The 18,817-nt window shown below is 37.8% G+C and overlaps 1 protein-coding gene across 1 annotated transcript in view; it reads left to right on the top strand.

The window, feature by feature from the left end:
• The first annotated feature begins 1,284 nt into the window (after nt 1-1,284).
• The window catches only part of LOC149081105 (tyrosine-protein kinase transmembrane receptor Ror2-like), a 125,665-nt gene continuing 108,132 nt past the window's right edge, over nt 1,285-18,817 (top strand). The window contains exon 1 of the mRNA XM_089237888.1: nt 1,285-1,941. Within this exon, the coding sequence (XP_089094014.1) occupies nt 1,773-1,941 (169 nt within the window). The 5' untranslated portion in view covers nt 1,285-1,772. The remainder of the gene's footprint in view (nt 1,942-18,817) is intronic.

Below are 18,817 nucleotides of genomic sequence, written 5' to 3'. Positions count from 1 at the left end.
AAGAAGAATTATATAAATGACGCATAAAATAAATAATTATTAACCCATTCATTACAATTGAAATTGTTAGCTTATTGATGATAATTAATTGACTATTGGTTTCAATTTTGATTAAAATCAATTTTTTCAATCATTAAAAAGATGCACAGTTTTTTTGGCAATAAGAAATAAAATTGCGGCAATTTCAATTTGGTTGGCATAAATTATTTTTTGACATGATTTATCACCAACCTGCATGACGTCAAGAATTGGACCCAAAGAGACTAAGATAGAGCAATAAACACCGAATGTTACAACCTCCATTAGGGATGTCAAAAATATATTAGCAAACGACAATACATCAACACCACCGATCGCAACTCCATGACTTAGATTCACTACGAGCGGAAATTCTAAGAAAATTCGAATAGACCAATCGGGTAGCTCCATTTCGCAACCGTCCAATCAGGATGCTGCATAGTGAACAGATGTATTTCTACCCGCTGAGCAACCGAGAGTCAAGATTTGATATCCGACCCAAGTGGTATCCTCGGTCAACGTGTGGATTTGTGATTAAATATATTTTTTCTTCTGAAGACGACATCCATTGTGCGTCGAAATGCATTAAGAGTTTTTCAGTCTTCGTGTATTTGCCTAATTCGTTGGTGACTTCTTAATATTATTGGGCAAAGCTGATCCACTCTTTCGTCACTCATTTTTGTTGCTCATTGACCTATAGCCCCCTGTTCTCTAGGCAGGGGTTAATTTTTGGTTCTGTCGCCCTTCCGTTCTACTGTAATTTTCGTGGACGCTCATTCATCGTATTTTCCGTTCCTTCAAGCATGCCGCTCTGAACTATTGCCCGCTTTGTCCCCCTCCCACCCCACCCCAGTAAATACGCCTCTGGGCTAAAAGAAAATTCGTGCAAATTCCACGTTTCAAGGATTTTAAAGAAAATTAAAAAATTCAATGATTCTTCGATAAGGAAATGAAATTTTCTACTACTCACAATGGATATAAAGCGTAAAAATAGACGCATAGATATCCATTCATTAACTCAAATAATTTCTTAAACAGAAGAATATTAATGTGAAGATCGAAAGCAATAAATCAATTCCGGAGAGTCTTAAATCCAATTGAAACCGTTTCGGGGGAGATTCAACGCGCTACCGACAGATGGCACGAGCGTTAGAATTTATTTCCGCCGGCCCTACTGCGCATGCTCATCAAGTCCGCTCCGGCAGCGGAAAATCAAAACTTGGCGGGGGAAGTGTTATTTTTTTTGTTGTACCAGGCTTGGGAAGCACACACACTCATACAACACGGAGCGTGGGATACACAACACGCGTCACTCGCGTCCATCCAACAACATTATTCACTTCACTCGCGAAAAAAGCATTGCCTTCCCCCTAAATAAACGCTCGTACACACAAGAAAAAGCACAAAACGTGAATTCTTTTATATTCTTATTAGAAATATTTCCTTTAACAAAAGAATTCTGGTCAGGAAAAAAAAACGGGAAAAAATGAATATTTCTAGGAATCGCGCGTGAACTGTTTTACATATTGGCATGTGAATTGTTTTCGGAATTTGTCTGAATCCGTATCAGAAAGTCGTTCGGTGATGAATAATACGGAAGATATCGGATGTTCACAGATATCATATGATGGTCGATTAAGTTCGTCGGGTCTCGAACCACGGAACTGATGTTGGGACCGTAGAGAGAGTGATGACGATGACACTTTCGGCCGAAGTGCTTAAGTGCGGCTAAAAAAAAAAAGGAAGCGGAATTGATGATGATGATGTTGACAGTGGCGAATGTGATTACGCCGATATCGTCCGTGAGATCGGTTCATCATCCCCTCATGATTTGTTCTTGCAAGAGATTGTTGGATTCTTTCGTCTCGGCTGCGTTCGCTCTGTTGATATTATGTCTGCCTTCAGCGGTACCTGCGTCCGAAGGTAAGTACGGAACTTTCGGTGTCCGAGACACATGTATTCGTTTTGTATTGTCCTCGTCTGATGAAATTATGTAATGTCAGTACCAAAAAAGTAACTGTGACGAGTGATTTTACTCTTCTTTCAAATTTTGAGCACAAAATGTGGGATACTTTGTTTTCGTCGGAGAAAATGATTATTTAGTGAAAAAAGTAAGTGACTAAAAGTAAAAACTATTCATTTTTTGAAGCATCTTTATCAGCTTATATTCTTTCATTGAGCCATCTTTTCCTCACATTCCACTTAAAGCATTTTTCACAAAACCGTCGTAGAAAAAGTGTTCGTCTGCAATTTCCCGAATAAAAAATTCACCGCTGGGAAAATTAACCGACAGCAGTTCTCGATATGAGTGAACGATCGAGTGAACGAATGAGTGAACGAACGGGTGAATTAATTATCGAGTGAGCAAGTGAACCAGTGAGTGAGCAGATGAGTGAATGAGGTCACTCCCCGTGTCACTCACTATGTCATTCGATCACTCTCTCAGTGTGTCAGTCACTCACTTGATCTCCAGGTTTCTCATTTACTCTCTAAAATTCTTATTTACTTCTCTCTACTTACTCTCTACAATTCTCATTTACTCTCTAAAATTCTCATTTACTCTCTACAATTCTCATTTACTCGCTACAATTCTCATTTACTCTCTAAAATTCTCATTTACTCTCTACAATTCTCATTTATACTCTCTAGGTTTCTCATTTACTCTCTAGGTTTCTCATTTACTCTCTAGGTTTCTCATTTACTCTCTAGGTTTCTCATTTATACTCTCTAGGTTTCTCATTTACTCTCTAGGTTTCTCATTTACTCCTTAGGTTTCTCATTTACTCTCTAGGTTTCTCATTTACTTTCTAGGTTACTCACTAACTCACTAGATTGCTCACTCATTTAGTCATTCACACACTAGGTTTCTCATATTATCATCAACGCACTAGGTTTCTCATATTATCATCAACGCACTAGGTTTCTCATATTATCATCAAATCACTCATCAAATCACTAGGTTTCTCACTCATTCTCTCATCAAATCACTAGGTTGCTGAATCTGTTATGCACTCAATCACCTGGTCATTCATTCTGTCACTCGCTCACTCCCTATGCGGTTTTCTCTCCCTCGTTTACTCACAAACTAAGTCACTCTCTGACTAGGTTGCTCATTCTATCACCAACTCGCCAGATTGCTAACTCACTAACTAGGCCACTTACTCTATCACACACTCCATCACCAGGTCACACACTTACTCACTAGGTCACTCATTCTGTCACGCACTCACTCACTAGGTCACTCATTCTGTCACGCACTCACTCACTTGGTCTTCCACTGGGTCGCTCACTCTGTCACTCACTCACTAACTACTGTATCATTTACAGACTCCTTAATTCGGTCATTCCTCGCTCACTTATTGGCTCACTGAGTCGTGTCGAACTGTTGTCGGGGAAATTTTCCCAGCAGTGAATTTTCCTAGTGGTGAATTGTTGTCGATAAAATTTTCCAGAGGTAAATCTTCCGTAAACCCGTGGAAACACGTTAACAACGGAAAACGCTCAAAAAGAGAAATTTTTCGTTTCAGAGGGTGTTTTAGTGAGAGTTGGAACTACGAAAATGAGTCGTACTAAGTTGGAAACGTTCTAAGTGGTAAACATTATAAGCGGGATCCACTGCATAAAGTTTTGAATACATCCGAACCCATTCTTTCCTGACTTGGAGATACAACAGAAACGGCGAACAGAAAAAAATATTGCTGCCACAGAAAGTCCTGCAGCGTGGGGTAGGGGTTAGCGCACCAACCTCTCGGTGAGTAAAAAAAGGCAAAAGGGATTGAATGCTGTCGTTGGGAACCGGCGTTAAATTGTAGGTCCCGATCTGCCCTCGTGTGCAGAAAATGACCGCGGTGTAATTAATGATCAATCAACAACTGAATCAATATCATTTGCTTGTGACGCTGCAGCTTTTCATGCAATATTCAAAGACAACTGCTTGGTGGCGAGCGACAAGATATGCTTCGTGATCAGATAATCATTCATGTCAAAAGAACGGAAGCCACTGAAAATTTGCTGGACCGTGTATGTAAATCACGTAAGTGGTACTAACCTGGTTGCATCTGGTTCTTCAGGTTGACGTTGCATCTCATATCTGCGGTAGCCGCTCTCACAGCTAATTTGCTTTTCTTGAGAACTTTGCACAAACTCGCGTGATTTATTTATTCATCATAATCCATGAAAATTTCTTTCCTACAAAAATTTTGAATGTTTCACTTCTGGAGACACAGTTCCATCAGAACTGCCCAAACATCATCACCAGTTTATTCTTTCCTCTCCTTGTTATGGATATAGCAAACTGAATGACCCTCATATCGAGTGCAATATTAGCTTTTCAACAAAAATAGCTGTTTGACGGCTTTTTTTCTCAGCCAAATGTGTCAAAAAATACATATTTTTTGGACATTACACTTTGGTGAACTAGGGAAGAAAATTCAACTGGCCTCTACCTGGACTCGAACCCAGGCCCCTCTTGCTAACCGGGCAAGCATGCTATCATCTACACCACTGGACACACGAACCTGACTTCCTTATTTAACGCACTGTGGCGCTGAAGTAGAGGCATCAGTAGCCTCTCTCTTACCTTCAGAAAATGGTTCCCAGATGGGACGGTAGAGATAGAGATAGAAGACCAATATCAAATCAAATAAAATTTATTCATTTTCAACACATACAGAGATTTAGATTAGTTTAAAAAAAACATATTTATCATCCAGAGGCTGTGATGCCTGTACGGATGATTGAAAATTTACATCAAGGAAAGTCGTAACAATCACAACTCTACCGTCCCACCTGGGAACCATTTGCTGATGTCTACTAATTCCTTTCCTTCAGCGCCACAGTGCGAATATTATAACTATGACAATGAAGGCAAGAGAAGTATCTCATATCATATCATATTACCCATATTTTACGCGACATTCCCCCATAACTCGCAAAAACAATTGGTTTTTTTTTTGAAAAAAAAAATTCGCCATCGGTTAATTTTCTTGAACCACAAAACTCGCGTGGAAACAACTTTACGTGGACTACAGAACTTATGGAACACCCTGTATGCTAGAAAAATATTGAAAATTTGTTTAGGTTCCATAGAACAAACACCAGAATTCCACGGAACAACCTCATACCCATCAAGGGTACAGCTTTTACTTTGGAAATCCCCTTCAACATAATGCTTTTGAGACGGCAGTAGGGGAACACTTTTTTGGATAAATATTTAAATATTCGTCCGATTTCCGTAAAACAGCATCATCATCATCAAGGCTTTAGCGAGACAGCCTAATAACTGTGAAGGGTTCCGCGAGAAACTTTACGTGGGATAAACGTGCTGTATAGCTTCCCAGAAAAACCACGAGCTTCATTCTAGCCAATCACCAACAGAGTACAGCTAGCAGAGACAAACAAGTTGATAAGGAGGATTCCTCGTCAGCAATCGGCGGAAAATTTGATCTGTGAAGATGCCCACTACAGTTGCCGGTGAAACATTAGAACAAGAAGACAATGGCCAAATCGCCCGTCCAGCTGTTGTTTTTTTATTACACATCAGTTAAAACTGACGCCAATGAATGAATAACGAATGACACAATGTGATGAAATATTAAAGCATTCGCTAGAGAAGCATCACAATAGTCAAAACGAAACGTTGTATCCGAAGTCTTTGCATAAATCTGTGTGTACTGTATTTAGTTGATATTATAAGCTTGATTTACATCTTTCAACGTTATAGACGGAAGATCGCGATGACGTAGGCCCTTATAACCGTCTAAATACAAATAAAATGCCATGTATCATATAACGATACCCTGAACTTTATCTGTAAAATTTTTTACTACATTTTAAACGTATAGATCGCGTTTTTCGGGAGTTTTTAAGAAGAAAAGGAAAAAAAAGCGCTGACTCAACAGCGAAATTTCATTTGAATTTTATCAAGTTGGAGCCGAAGAAGATTGGAATCGGTTACGGTTCCGGAAGATTTATGGCTATGAATAAAAGAACACACAGATTGTAGTAGTAGTAGTATACTGTATACGATATCTCTGCGGTATCGAGTGGGGAAAAAAACTCGGTTCAGGATCTGATCATTTTTAACGTGAAGAGGTGATCGAACCGATGATTTGCTCCGAACGGGATTATGGGTGTTCGCAAGAAAAACCTTCGTAGAAATGTTTCCAGATCCCACATCGTTTGCTGAAATTTCAAGCATTTTATGAACTCTGTCTTCCAATATGGAAATTATCAGCTTTTTTTGAGGTCATCAGAGATAAGAGCTATCCCTTAGACCTTCAGAAATGTTGAAATTTTTTTGTATTTTAGCACTGTTTTTGTATTTTTGCATTTCTTCTTTGTTTTGTATTTTTGCATTTCTTCTTTGTTTTGTATTTTCGCATTTCTTCGTTGTTTTGTATTTTCGAATTTCTTCGTTGTTTTGTATTTTCGAATTTCTTCGTTGTTTTGTATTTTCGAATTTCTTATTTCTTTTTGTATTTTTGCATTTTTATTTGTTTTTGTATTTTTGAATTTCTCATTTCTTTTTGTATTTTTGCATTTTTATTTGTTTTTGTATTTTTGAATTTCTCATTTCTTTTTGTATTTTTGCATTTTTTATTTGTTTTTGTATTTTTGTAATTTTTATTTGTGTTTGTATTTTCGAATTTCTTATTTGTTTTTGTATTTTGGCATTTCTTCATTGTTTTTCGATTTTTCCATTTTGTGTGCTATAATATTATATATACAGGGTGGATACTATCGACCACCCAATAATTACAAACACGTGATTGTTTGTGAAATATTAATATGGAAAAGTGTTTTTTAAATTCAATTTTTTTGATTTGACTAATAATTAAGGAGTTATAACGCATTCAAAATTGATGACGTCTCTTTCGAATCGTACCAAATTCACCGAACGTGCACCAAACGTATAACTTGGCGTTTTTAAGCTTTTAGCGATGCTATAATCCTAAGAGTAATCAAGAAAGCTAAAGCTGTGCAAGCCAGGTTTTTTTTTGCCCTTTCCCTCAAGGCGTGGGTGTGGTGCATATGTGGTGTAGCAGTAGTAGGTAGGGCCTCCAAAAAATGGCTCGGGGATCCATGATGTTCTTAGTCAGCCACCTCGTTGGGCAATTTGCCTGTTGTGGCGTTGTATTTGTATTTGTATAAAAAACTTAACAACAGTAAAGGAAAGAAAATACCACATTTTTTGGCAAAAAAAAAAACCCGTTGATTTTTGATTTTGTGTGGGAAAAAAAAATTTCCAATCGATCTCGTTTGGCAAACACTTTACAATTCTGGTGATAAATATTCGCCAATTTAGCGTGGCGAAGGTAGCGCGAAATAACATGATGTTAACATCACTCTGCAAGAAGAGGGGTGAAAAAGCACCAATCGTGAAAGAAAATAACTGAACTTGGCTTCTAACGGGATTGAATATTTCAGTTCATCTTCAATTAGCGGCAATTTTTCCACAAAGAATCGCGTGTCCTCCTGTATGCAAATTCTACAGTATGTGCATTTGATTGTGTATAATAAAGTTTTCTCCGACACGGTCTCGCCCCTTGACAAACGCAATGGCTGAAACTGGCTGAAAGCCGATACAGCTTGGGTCGTTCTCAATTTGAAAGAAAAAAAGTGCTTCAGAAAAATTCATAATGATGAAAAGCTGAATTTTTTTTCATGACCATTCATTTTTTATACACTGTCTGCTCCAGCGCAAACATTATTTCATCCCCATACTTCGAACAAAAAAATTTTTTTCAAACAAGGATCGAACACTTTTTTCCACGGGTCGTAGCATATAAGACTATCATATTTCAAAATGCATCTTTACTTCAACATATAGAAAACAGATGGCAGTACGAGCAAGAACACGAAACAAGCGAAGCTCTGAGAACATAATTACGTTTAGGGCCACGCACACTACACAATTTGGCAATGTACCAATTCGTTTGAGGCTCCTAATATTTATGTCTTAATGCAGTGTGCTATGAAAACTGGTTCGTGCGGACCGGTGTCAGTCATCTGAAACGTGATGAAACTGAAATGTTACTAAGAGATCCGTATCGACCACCCATGTCCTACGGATTTGTGCAGGGGGGATTTGTTGCTATTAAGTAGATATGCATGGCCGAACCGGGATTCGAACCCAGACCTGCACATCCAAAGGCTAACACGTTAACCACTCGACTTCCAGGCGGCACCGGCGCACAAATTTCACCCAATTCATATAGCTGCTACGTAATTTTAGATTTAATAAATAAAATGTGGTCCGCTATATATAACTATATCTTGTGTTATCCATCATCAGGTCTGCAAATTATTTCTCTTATTCATATAATTGTTATTCCGTAAATTATTTCATCTGTTGATTCCACCATTTTCCATTCTCTCATTTCCGCCGGTGATTCAATTATTATAACGTGGTCCGCAGTTATAATAAAGGTTGAAACACATTGTCTTAATGTATGTAAGTGATAGCGATCGCATGTTATCGAATAAGAAGTCTTTAACAATTCCAACAGAAATCGACCAGAATTCGCGAATTCAAATCAACGTTAGCGTGAAATAAATCGAATTTATATTTTTTCCATTTCACATGCATATACGGAGTAAAAGTAAGAGTGAGTGAGAGATATTAGATTAGAAAATTCGTCCGCTATATTCAAAATGCAAGAGTTTATCGACTCTCGTCTCTTATTCTCTCAGGAAACACACTCGTAGGAGCAAAAATTTTTGCTCGTGCTCATCAAAACTCCACTCACATACGTGTTGTTTCTTTCTCATTCCTGTAATACGATTTGCTCATTTCTCTAAATCCCATTAAAATTGCAGTCGAACGAATTCTCTTTTCTAAAACTTATTATAATAATTCACGGCGAGTGAATCGTTCGCACGCCCGTGAATTCGCGAAAGAGGAAATTATCAAAATCCGCGAGGAATCTTCTGAGCATCGATTCGTAAGGTATTCCTGCTCCAAAGCACAAAAAGAAATAATAATGATAATAATAGTAAAATATGGCTCATGGAATCGGTGGTGTAGATGAATATTATTCAGAGATTTCGACTGCCGTACGACGAACTGGATGAAAAATTGTCATCAAATTGCTTCCGAAGAGAAAAGGAGAGAAGAGAGAGACGAACAAGTGATTGTTCTCGTCGAAATCACTGAAATTTAATAATCACTCGTTGAAATCCGGAAGAAGGGATTTCTCTTCGAAAATTAATTATCGATATATTACGAGGATCCCGCTTCTCAGGAGTAAGTTGCTGAAAAGTTGAGAACTCGAGGGCTGTTTGTATAGCGCCGGAATTTGAAGAGACCATATACTTTTCCCGCTTCCCTCAGCCAAATGGATTTTAACGAGCATGAATCAGTGTGGAACTGTATTAATATTGCGATATTGAAAATATCAGTGCTAAATTCAGAAGGGTTATGAATTTGTTGATGCTATGATGGGAATAAAAGACAGCTTTCATCAGCTTTATAGGTGGAGAAATACAATGCAAGAATTATATAATCCGGTTAACAAAAAAAACTGGACATAGTCCGTTCAGACATTGTCCGTCCATGCCATGAAATAATAGTCAAGCAAATTTTGCTTTTTGTAAACCACACCCCTGTTTAATATTCAAATACGCAGAGGCAAAGACAAGTGAAGAAATGGGTTTTATCCTGTTATATTTTGATCCGAATAAAATAGTTTTGAGCAGAATGAAGAAGTTTTGCGCAGAGTTTTGAACCAAAATATAGCTAGTTTTGACATGAGGGGAATCATTATAATCAGCATCATGCAATTTTGATCAAAATAGCGTATTTTCAACTAGAAAAAGACAGTTTTGATCAGAATAGTGTAGTTTTAACCAGAATAAAATAGTTTCAACTTGGGGGGAGGAGGGGGATATAATTTTGATCAAAATAAAACAGTTTTGACAAGGGGAAACTAGTTACGATCAGAACTACGTAGTTCTGGTCAGAATAAAATGGTTTTAACTAGAAGCAAATAGTTTCGATCAAAATAGAATAGTTCCGAGAGTTTCAACTAGTTTCAACCAGAATAAAACCAATTTTTAGAGAATGAAACAGTTTTTACAAGAATAAAACAGTTTATACATCAGAAAAAACAGTTTAAAGAGTTGGGGGACTAGAATAAAATAGTTCCATGCAGAAGGAAATATTTTTGAAACGGAATGAAATACCTTTAATCAGAGGAAAACGGTTTTGACCAGAATAAAGCAGTTTAACACATGAAACGATCAGAGACAGTTTAATAGTCACGAGAAAGTGTACGGTTGGTTGATCCTAAAAAAAAGAAAGGAAAAAGAAATCCTAGTTAAATATTAGTGTTGTTCATGTGTTTGTGGTTTTGTTTTTGATTTTGCTAAACCAGGCCGTTGTCCGTCCATCCACTCACTAACCATGTGCGTGCCTCAATTCTTCTCGAGGAAGAGCTCTCATAGTTTTTGCTCACGCAATACGAAAGTTTCGAGTTTCCACCACTGTATTTGCATACTCCCGAAACTCGAAAATAAGCCCAACACACCCACCACGTCTCTTCAAACAAAAACCAAGAAAAAATAGAAAGTTTTTCTTGACATGCCGCCTTCTATTTTCAACAACTACTGACGGGAGAAATCCCTTTAACCTTCTCCACCAGTTCCCTCTTTCTAGTAACTCGCACAGACTGATAACCACGTTATTAAAATCCAGTTCTATGGCATTTTTTCCCCCCCATTTTATTTTTATTTTTTTCCCGAAAAAAAGAAGTGAAAGTGCTAAGAAAGAAGAAACATTCCAGAAATTTCTGTTTCTAGTCCTACTATCTATTTTTTTTCTTCTTCTCTGTTCCGTACTGTTCGTTATAGCGAACCACGCCACTTGTTCCAAAACGCCTCATTAGCTTCAGATTTTCCTCCAGAAGAAAGAAATGTTTTTATTCTCCTTTTGTTAAACTGAGGATGAGGCGAGTCCAAGAAGATGATGATAAAAGTTGTAGTGTAGAAAAAAAAGAAGAAGAAGAAAATAGAATAAAACACAGAAAGATCTTTTCTAAGAAACATCACCGTATTGTTATTATTGTTGTTATTTTCTTTTTCTTTTAGAAAAGAATAAGATGTGCCTGCATTTTTTTTTTTGCATTAGGAAATGGGAGAATATTTTCTTACCTTAAAGGGGGTATTCCTTAATGGGAGATGATGTATGGCATCTACTCCAATTAGTAGGAAAACACCTCTAACAAACCCTTTCTATCCCTCCCTTCACGTCCTTAATCTTAATTGCATGAACCAATGCAGAGAGTAAAACCCGCAACCGACCGGAAGAAAAATTGCGCCTAAAACTCTTCTTCTACATTTTTTTTATTATTTAAAATTTTCGAATTTTCTAGAGCAGATATAAAAAACAGTGGCGGGGGTTATAATTGGATATTTTAATCGGTATATTCTCTACCTGTTTCCCCATCTGGATATTTTTTTTTCCCTACCGATAAATTACACTTGTTTTCCTCCCTTTTTCTTTCGTAGATAATGTGGAAAAATTGATTTTCTACAAATTTCCTTAAATTTAAAAAAACTTAATATTTGTTTTTTTTTGAATATTTGTGAACTTTGTAATATAATATTAACGGAATTTTTTTGAATTGCAAATTTCTTGTTTTTTTTTTAAATGTCGATACTGAAATGTCAAAAGATATCGCCATTTATTTCTGTACATACGACCGATACTTGTGACGTGGTCATGGAAATTTTAATATTACTGCATATAAATTCGGAAAAATTCTGATTCCATCTAACCCAGCAAGTCCTCACTTTTTTTTCTAACTTCTGTGCATCTTCCATGTCCACAATTAGAAGAAGAGCAAGGATATGGTAATTCTGGAATGTTATAATTCAGTGAAACTTCTCTTTTACGGACGCGAACGGGAGCATACGAATTCATCCGTAAAAGAGGGGGTGACCGTTGATCAGCGATTTGAAATGCATACTTTTGTTATACGATGGGGAATTATTATTTACCGCAATAGAGGGGGTTACCTCATCTAAAGGGAGTTTACGGAAATTTCGCCCAAGTGCGTGACTGTATGAGTGACCAAGTGTGCGATCGTAGGATTTACCATATGAGTGACCAAGTGAATGATCGTATAAGTAACCAAGTGAGTGGGTTGGTGACCGTTTGTGTGGCACAGTATGTGATCGTATGAGAGACCAAGGGAGTGCGGTCACTCATACGGTCAATCACTTGGTCACTCATGTGGTCACTCACTTGATAACTCATGTGGTCACTAACTTTATCACTCATACGCCTATGCATTTGGTCACTCAAACACTCATGAAGCCACTCGCTTGATCGCTCATATGGGTCATTCACTCACCCATACAGTCAATCACACATTCACTTAGTCACTCATGCGATCATTCACTCACTCATGCATCATCATCTTAACATCTTAACCAAACGGTGATTCCAAGGAATTTCTAACTGAAAGGTGTCACCGCCGGATTATGAGATCATCTTTCCTCGCGGGGCCCCAAGAGCGGCCACACAGACAAATAAGGGACTGGACTCCCTGCCCGTTAAACACAAACGCTCAGTGTGACCACGAGCACTCCAGAGTGCCTACTAACCAGAATATCATATATCTAAAGATGACTAATACAAGCAAGACTCAACTGTGGGAGCCGAATAAGGCACTTCACAGGCCCTGAGAGATGATATTGTTACATGCCAATCAGAGAAAAGACAAATAAAGAAACATTACTACACATTAATACGTTATCAAAACTAGTTACATTGGAAACATTACAATCGTGTGTCGCTAAAATGATGATCAGAAACAGCATCTCGCTTATCCTTGCTATGGGCAGTAAGTCGAGCATTCACTCATCCACTTACGGTCGTATTCACCGACAGAGTTTAAACCACAATTGCAGGTTAAAGGATTAGAGATCGACAAGGATTGGCAATCCCGAATTTAACCAATCCATGTCGATCTCCGATCCTTTCACCTGCGATTGTAGTTTAAACTCTGTCGGTGAATACGGCCGTTATATGATCAATCACCAAATCACTTGGTCACTTACACAATCAGTCACTTAAATGGTCACTCATACGGCTAGGATAGGCGGAATTTCTGGGGGAGAAACGCACCGGAGACACGAAACGTACCAGGAGCGAAATGTCCGGTACGAAATGCCGGAGGCGAAATTTCCGGATCCCTCTGAAGGGGGGGGGGGTGACCGTTAAGAGGGGGTTTTACTGGAAATCACATGACTCTAATTCATGGGTGCAACTTCGACGGGGTGTTTGATTGAGTTGTCTATCAATGTTTAAAATTGGCAAGAGAATGAGGCACTACTCTTGGGTGTCTCACTGAGTACTGCGGAACCAACTTAAGATGCCTGTTTTTACCCCTGAGTAATGAGGTGTTCCATGAATATCTTCACCTAAACGCATCGCTCTTGCCGAAGTTTAACACTCCTTTTGAGCCATTATGTACAATTTGAGAATAGTTCGAGTTTAAGTAAATACAGCGATCGAAACACTTGCAACTACAGTGGAGCATATATCAATGGATGCGGCACAACGAGTATAACGTTGATAGCAATTTTATCTGGACTTCACGCATGTAACTCGTAAATATTCCCCCGAGGAACTTTTAATGAAACGGTTCATGATAGAAAGTGCTTGCATGTATGTATATTGTGTATTGGTGAAATAATTCGACTTTATGTATTTTCGGACTTGACAGTGTTCAGACTTTCTAGCACTTTGCCTGTAAGCTTTGACCTTTGAAACTGCAATGAATAAGCTACAATGAGATTTGACTGAACGATATCTATTCGATGATGCACGTTTTATCCACTTCTGTTTGTGATTTTAGGCAAAATTTTCGAAAAATTGTTTCTAATTGTTTATTATTTTGTCCATGCATTTTGATTTTATTTGTATAATTAACAATCCTTCTAAGATATCATTTTTTGTTTGATTTGGATCCGACCAACGGTTCACGAGCTACTACTTCTCGAGGTTGACTAAACGTTGAAATAGGGGCTATTAAAAAAACCCTCTGACTACAGGGTATGTAGACGTATTAGTTTTGAAAAAAAGATCCTATTCAGCACCTTAAAAATGTTAGTAAAAAAAATATGAGTCATTTTAGGCCTTTTTACTTAGTGAGAAAATGAATAAGAGGTTAAACGCATTATTTAACCTTCTTAACCCCTTTAGAGTGATAACATAGAATGGTAAGGAAAATAACCCACATTTGGCGACTTCCAAGCGATCGCCAATTGAGACCTCGCACCAATTATGAAATCATTTTCAGTTGCAGTGTCGTATAATATTTACACTCACTGATGACCGAAAAATATTCAGCTAACGTATTTCTCAGGTATCTAATTATTTTTCTGTCCAACACAATGCAGCAAGACACTTTCACTAAACTTGTTAAAATTGGCACCTCGCGTGCGGATCTTTCGAACCAGATTTTCGAATTCGCACATTAAAAAAATATATATATATGAGCTTGTTTTTGTGCTTCTCAAAACGTCATATTCATTTTAATGCATTTTCTCTTCAGCAACACGGAGCACGCTGTATTTGAACGAGAGAGATCCTCTCATAAAACATAGAGATATGTTCTCTCAATGTGAAATCCTTTTGCTTTTGTTGTGTATAAATGCTTCTTTTTTAAAGGAGGATTGCCAACCAAAATAGATACACGATGATGCACTATGCTCAAACAAAAACACTAAAAAAAAAGCTTTCAAAAGGTCGCTTTTAAGGATCAAACAACTTGCCTAAGCAAAGGTAGAGAGAGAGAGAGAGAGAGTTGAAATGTTGTCTTCAGAGATGGAAAAGAAGGCTTTTAACGAATAAACATAAAATTTTGAGAGCTTATTTCTAGAATATTCCGTTTTCATTGTCCTTAAACATGCAATTCCAATGTCTTTTCTGAACAGTCGCGTTTGTGTTTTGTCTAAAGGAAAGAGCTTTATGCGCATATCTTTTTCTTTTAGAATGTGTCTCACAAACGGATTCCGCTCGCTTAGGATTAAGAAGTTTATTTATTGTACACTTTATTTCAGCGAAAGAGCCTCCTCGATTTCTTTCGACATGAAACACGTAACGTTTATAACACGCATTTATCATACATTTCTTTTCGAGAAAGCTCGACATTTATTCGTATGAATACAGTACACACAGTCCAGAATAATGTTCAATAGTATAACATCATGAGCTTTCATTGTTTTTCCATCTGCTCCGGATCGTGATCTCAACTATGGTGGTGATAATAATAACTTGACCTGATTGACGATATCGATGATAAAGACTCCGTAGATAGCGACTCGATAGTACACGAATACCAATGATAAAGACATTGGGCAGCAATGATAAAGACATTGGGCAGCAATGATAAAGACATTGGGCAGCAATGATAAAGACTAAGTAGATAGCAATGATAAAGACTAAGTAGATAGCAATGATAAAGACTAAGTAGATAGCAATGATAAAGACTAAGTAGATAGCAATGATAAATAATAAGTAGATAGAGCAATGATAAAGAATAAGTAGATAGAGCAATGATAAAGAGTTAATAGTAAATTGGACAGCAATGATAAAGAGTCGATAGTAAATCGGACAGCAATGATAACGAAATTATGGTAATTGGATAGGGATGATAAAAAGACTACATAATACACAGACAACAATAACAAGGACGCGATAGTAATCGGATAGTGGTTGGATAAAAACTAGATAGTAATGTGGTGACTGTAAAGAGTAGATGGTCATAAAGGGTAGTAGATTTGTATAGTGATGATATAGACCAGGTAAGTCATGGGAGAGTGATGATAATGACTTGATTTTAATGATGAAAACTAGATAGCAATCGGCAGCAATGATAAAGATTCGATAGTAATCTGATAGTGAATAGATGAAGACTAGATAGTAACCGAAATAACGTAGTACGCGTAGAAATGGGTAGCGATGATATTGTTACGATAATAATGACCAAAGAACAACCGGTTGGTAATCGCAATGCATGCAACAATAACCTTAATCATATTTATACAATAACTATAACCTAAACAATATTATATAATAACAATTAACCAATAACAATAACCTAAATATAGTCATCAATTATAATGGTTCGATTATAAACGAGCAGTAATGAAAATCGGAAATTGGATTGACTCGATGATAACCAGATGATAGTGATAATCGGATGTCAACGATGGTCATCATTATCGGGCATAAATGATAATCGGGCAGCAATCATAAATTAGTAATAGCCGGATTTGTACTGATAATGATTATTAGTAACGGCATGAATATGCAATAATAAACGGAAATAAATGATTAAGATAGTTTGGAGGGCAATGATAATGACAAGGAAAATAACCAGACAACACGATTGATAACTGAATTGCACGAATGATAATTATCGGGTAGTCAAAGAACATAATAACCATAATCAAATAAACAAAGTAAATTTTTCTTGCCGCCCCTAAAATCATTTCAAGTCAACGCACGATGGGAGGGACAATCGGATAGAGAGCAAAAGCTATATTCAAAATGGCTGCCACGAACATGTTTTAAACTCATAATAAAGATAATCGTGCTCCTTCATAATCGGATAGCACTGATAATTCTTTGAAAAACTTCTTTTAACGATTGGTCAGACTTTTTTAAATGATATCGATGGTATTTAGCATTACTTTTATCAAAGATTACTATGAACTTCTTCTGCGAAGAAGAAGAAATAATCGTTGAGGAAAGCGGAAATTTTCTTTGGAAGAGTTTGCGATTTTTCTTAGAACGAATGCTGCAATAAACGTTTGTCGTGGGAAAAATTGGTATAGTAATGATCCTTGAAAGACGAGGAAAAGGAAACCTTTGAAACGTTATTAAATAGAAAGTAGTAGTTCATGTGTCTTTTTCTTCTGGAAGCTGAAGAGTTCCTACAAATGGCAGCGGCAGCAGCCTGTTCTTGAACGGCAAATAGAATAAAAAATGGGGGAAAAAAAAGACACATGATGGATGTTCCCCTATCTCTTGGATAACGATTGTTTTCTCGAATCACTTCTCACACGGTTTCTTCCACAATTTGAGATAAAATTGGTTTCTTCAGGTTTTTTTTTCTCCCCTTTATTACTGTAGATCTCGTTCGTTTCACGTGATCAAGTAACACGGTTTGTGCTTCTAAAGTTTGTGCGCGAGATCAGCGAACGTACAGAAAGCACACAGAGATAGGATAAAGTTGTTCCCTCAACCCTGCTGAGTAGCATGTTTTCTCCTAACTTTGGCATGAATTCCAATTCTCATGATTACTCAATGCTTTGTATGAATGGTAGACCTTGTTTAGCGTATACGTTGTGCGACAACATTTTCCAACCAAAACAGAGTTATTATATCGTCTAATTCAGTCATTATATCGCCTAATGCACGGGTTTGTTACCAGTGGATCGTGACCTAAACTTGGGTCGCAGGGGCATCCAAGATAAGTCGTACATTTTTGCTATAAATTCACTTATTTACAGATCAGTGGAGTAGCTCCCGGCACATTTCCAGGTCACTGAAGCCAGTGTTTCCTCAAAGTGAGCGTAGTGTCTGTTAAGGGCATCGCCAATCTTTGTCAGGGGTATCGCGGTGATCTGGAGATGTTGATTTGTGCGACTATTTATGCTTTTAGAAGGTTCTTTTATACGGGGGGGGGGGGAAATATCTATCAAACTATTCTGGGGAGCCTCAGACGAACCATAAATTTGGCAAGGGAGCCACGCGTGCCAAAAGTTTGATAACCACTGACTTGAGTGACCCGCGGCACACACATTTCCATATCACTTGAGTGACCCGCGACACGTTTTCGAACCAATGAAATCGGCGGCACTCTCCCAAAAGGTGATCAGCTTTGGCTTAAGGGGTATACTGGCAAATGGGTTCAGGTTACGTGTCCGGGTGCTTGAACATTGAAGGACCGGAAATATTCCGCTTCCCATCTCAAGGAGATATCGAAGCGTTCCCGAAAGATGGATGCATCCGGAATTTTACTAAATGAGTATATGTATATATTTATGTAAATTTGTGTAATAGAATGACAAGTCCGACTACTGGAGTATAAATCAACGAAATAGTTATGATGAATCGTGGTCTAAGAATCGAAGTCTAAATTGATATTGCAGCGTCCTTGGCACGTCTGGACTCGATAACCTAAGTTCCGTTGGTGACGGTCCGTCCGCGCGCGTTGCATGTCACACGTTGTAGTCGCGTAGGCCACACAACGAAAAATCGATGTCATGTTTGCGTCACATGGACTACTTACATGGAACACTTACCTGCTCTTGGAGACGCCGTGATCATGGAAGCGGCTCTCCCGGGCAGAGGCCTTCCATTGCACTCACATGGAGTACTGGTCCAAGTCAGCCAAATGTTCGGACACCCAGGTGTTTTAGCTCGATCCAGGAGCACATTTCTGTTTCATGAGTATCCTACATCTTAATGCTCCTGGGCAAATAGGAGAATTTCATCATTTCCGAAGCTACATTGGCTGGCAAATGTCCGGATACTGCTATGTTTTTCCCAAGTAAGAAATGAGATACTGACGACGAATAAATATTTCTTATGAGTGTAATTTAAATGTTGCGGGTCTCTTGTCACCGTGGCAAAAATTTTCAAAAGTGAAGACCAACACATACATTAGCACATACACACGGAAAATCGTCATTGAAAATTTAAGCTGAATATTCCTGTGATGATCGAACCCGGGATTTAACGATCAATGAAGATTAACAATCGGGGGAAACGATGTCT

This window comes from Pholcus phalangioides, unplaced genomic scaffold (assembly GCF_987345545.1).
Source record: "Pholcus phalangioides strain wild (caught in Gottingen) unplaced genomic scaffold, Ppha-v1.0 ptg000010l_1, whole genome shotgun sequence".
NCBI classification, from domain to species: domain Eukaryota; kingdom Metazoa; phylum Arthropoda; class Arachnida; order Araneae; family Pholcidae; genus Pholcus; species Pholcus phalangioides.
The sequence above is the reverse complement of the archived record's forward strand: the minus strand, read 5'-3'. Positions and strand labels throughout refer to the sequence as shown.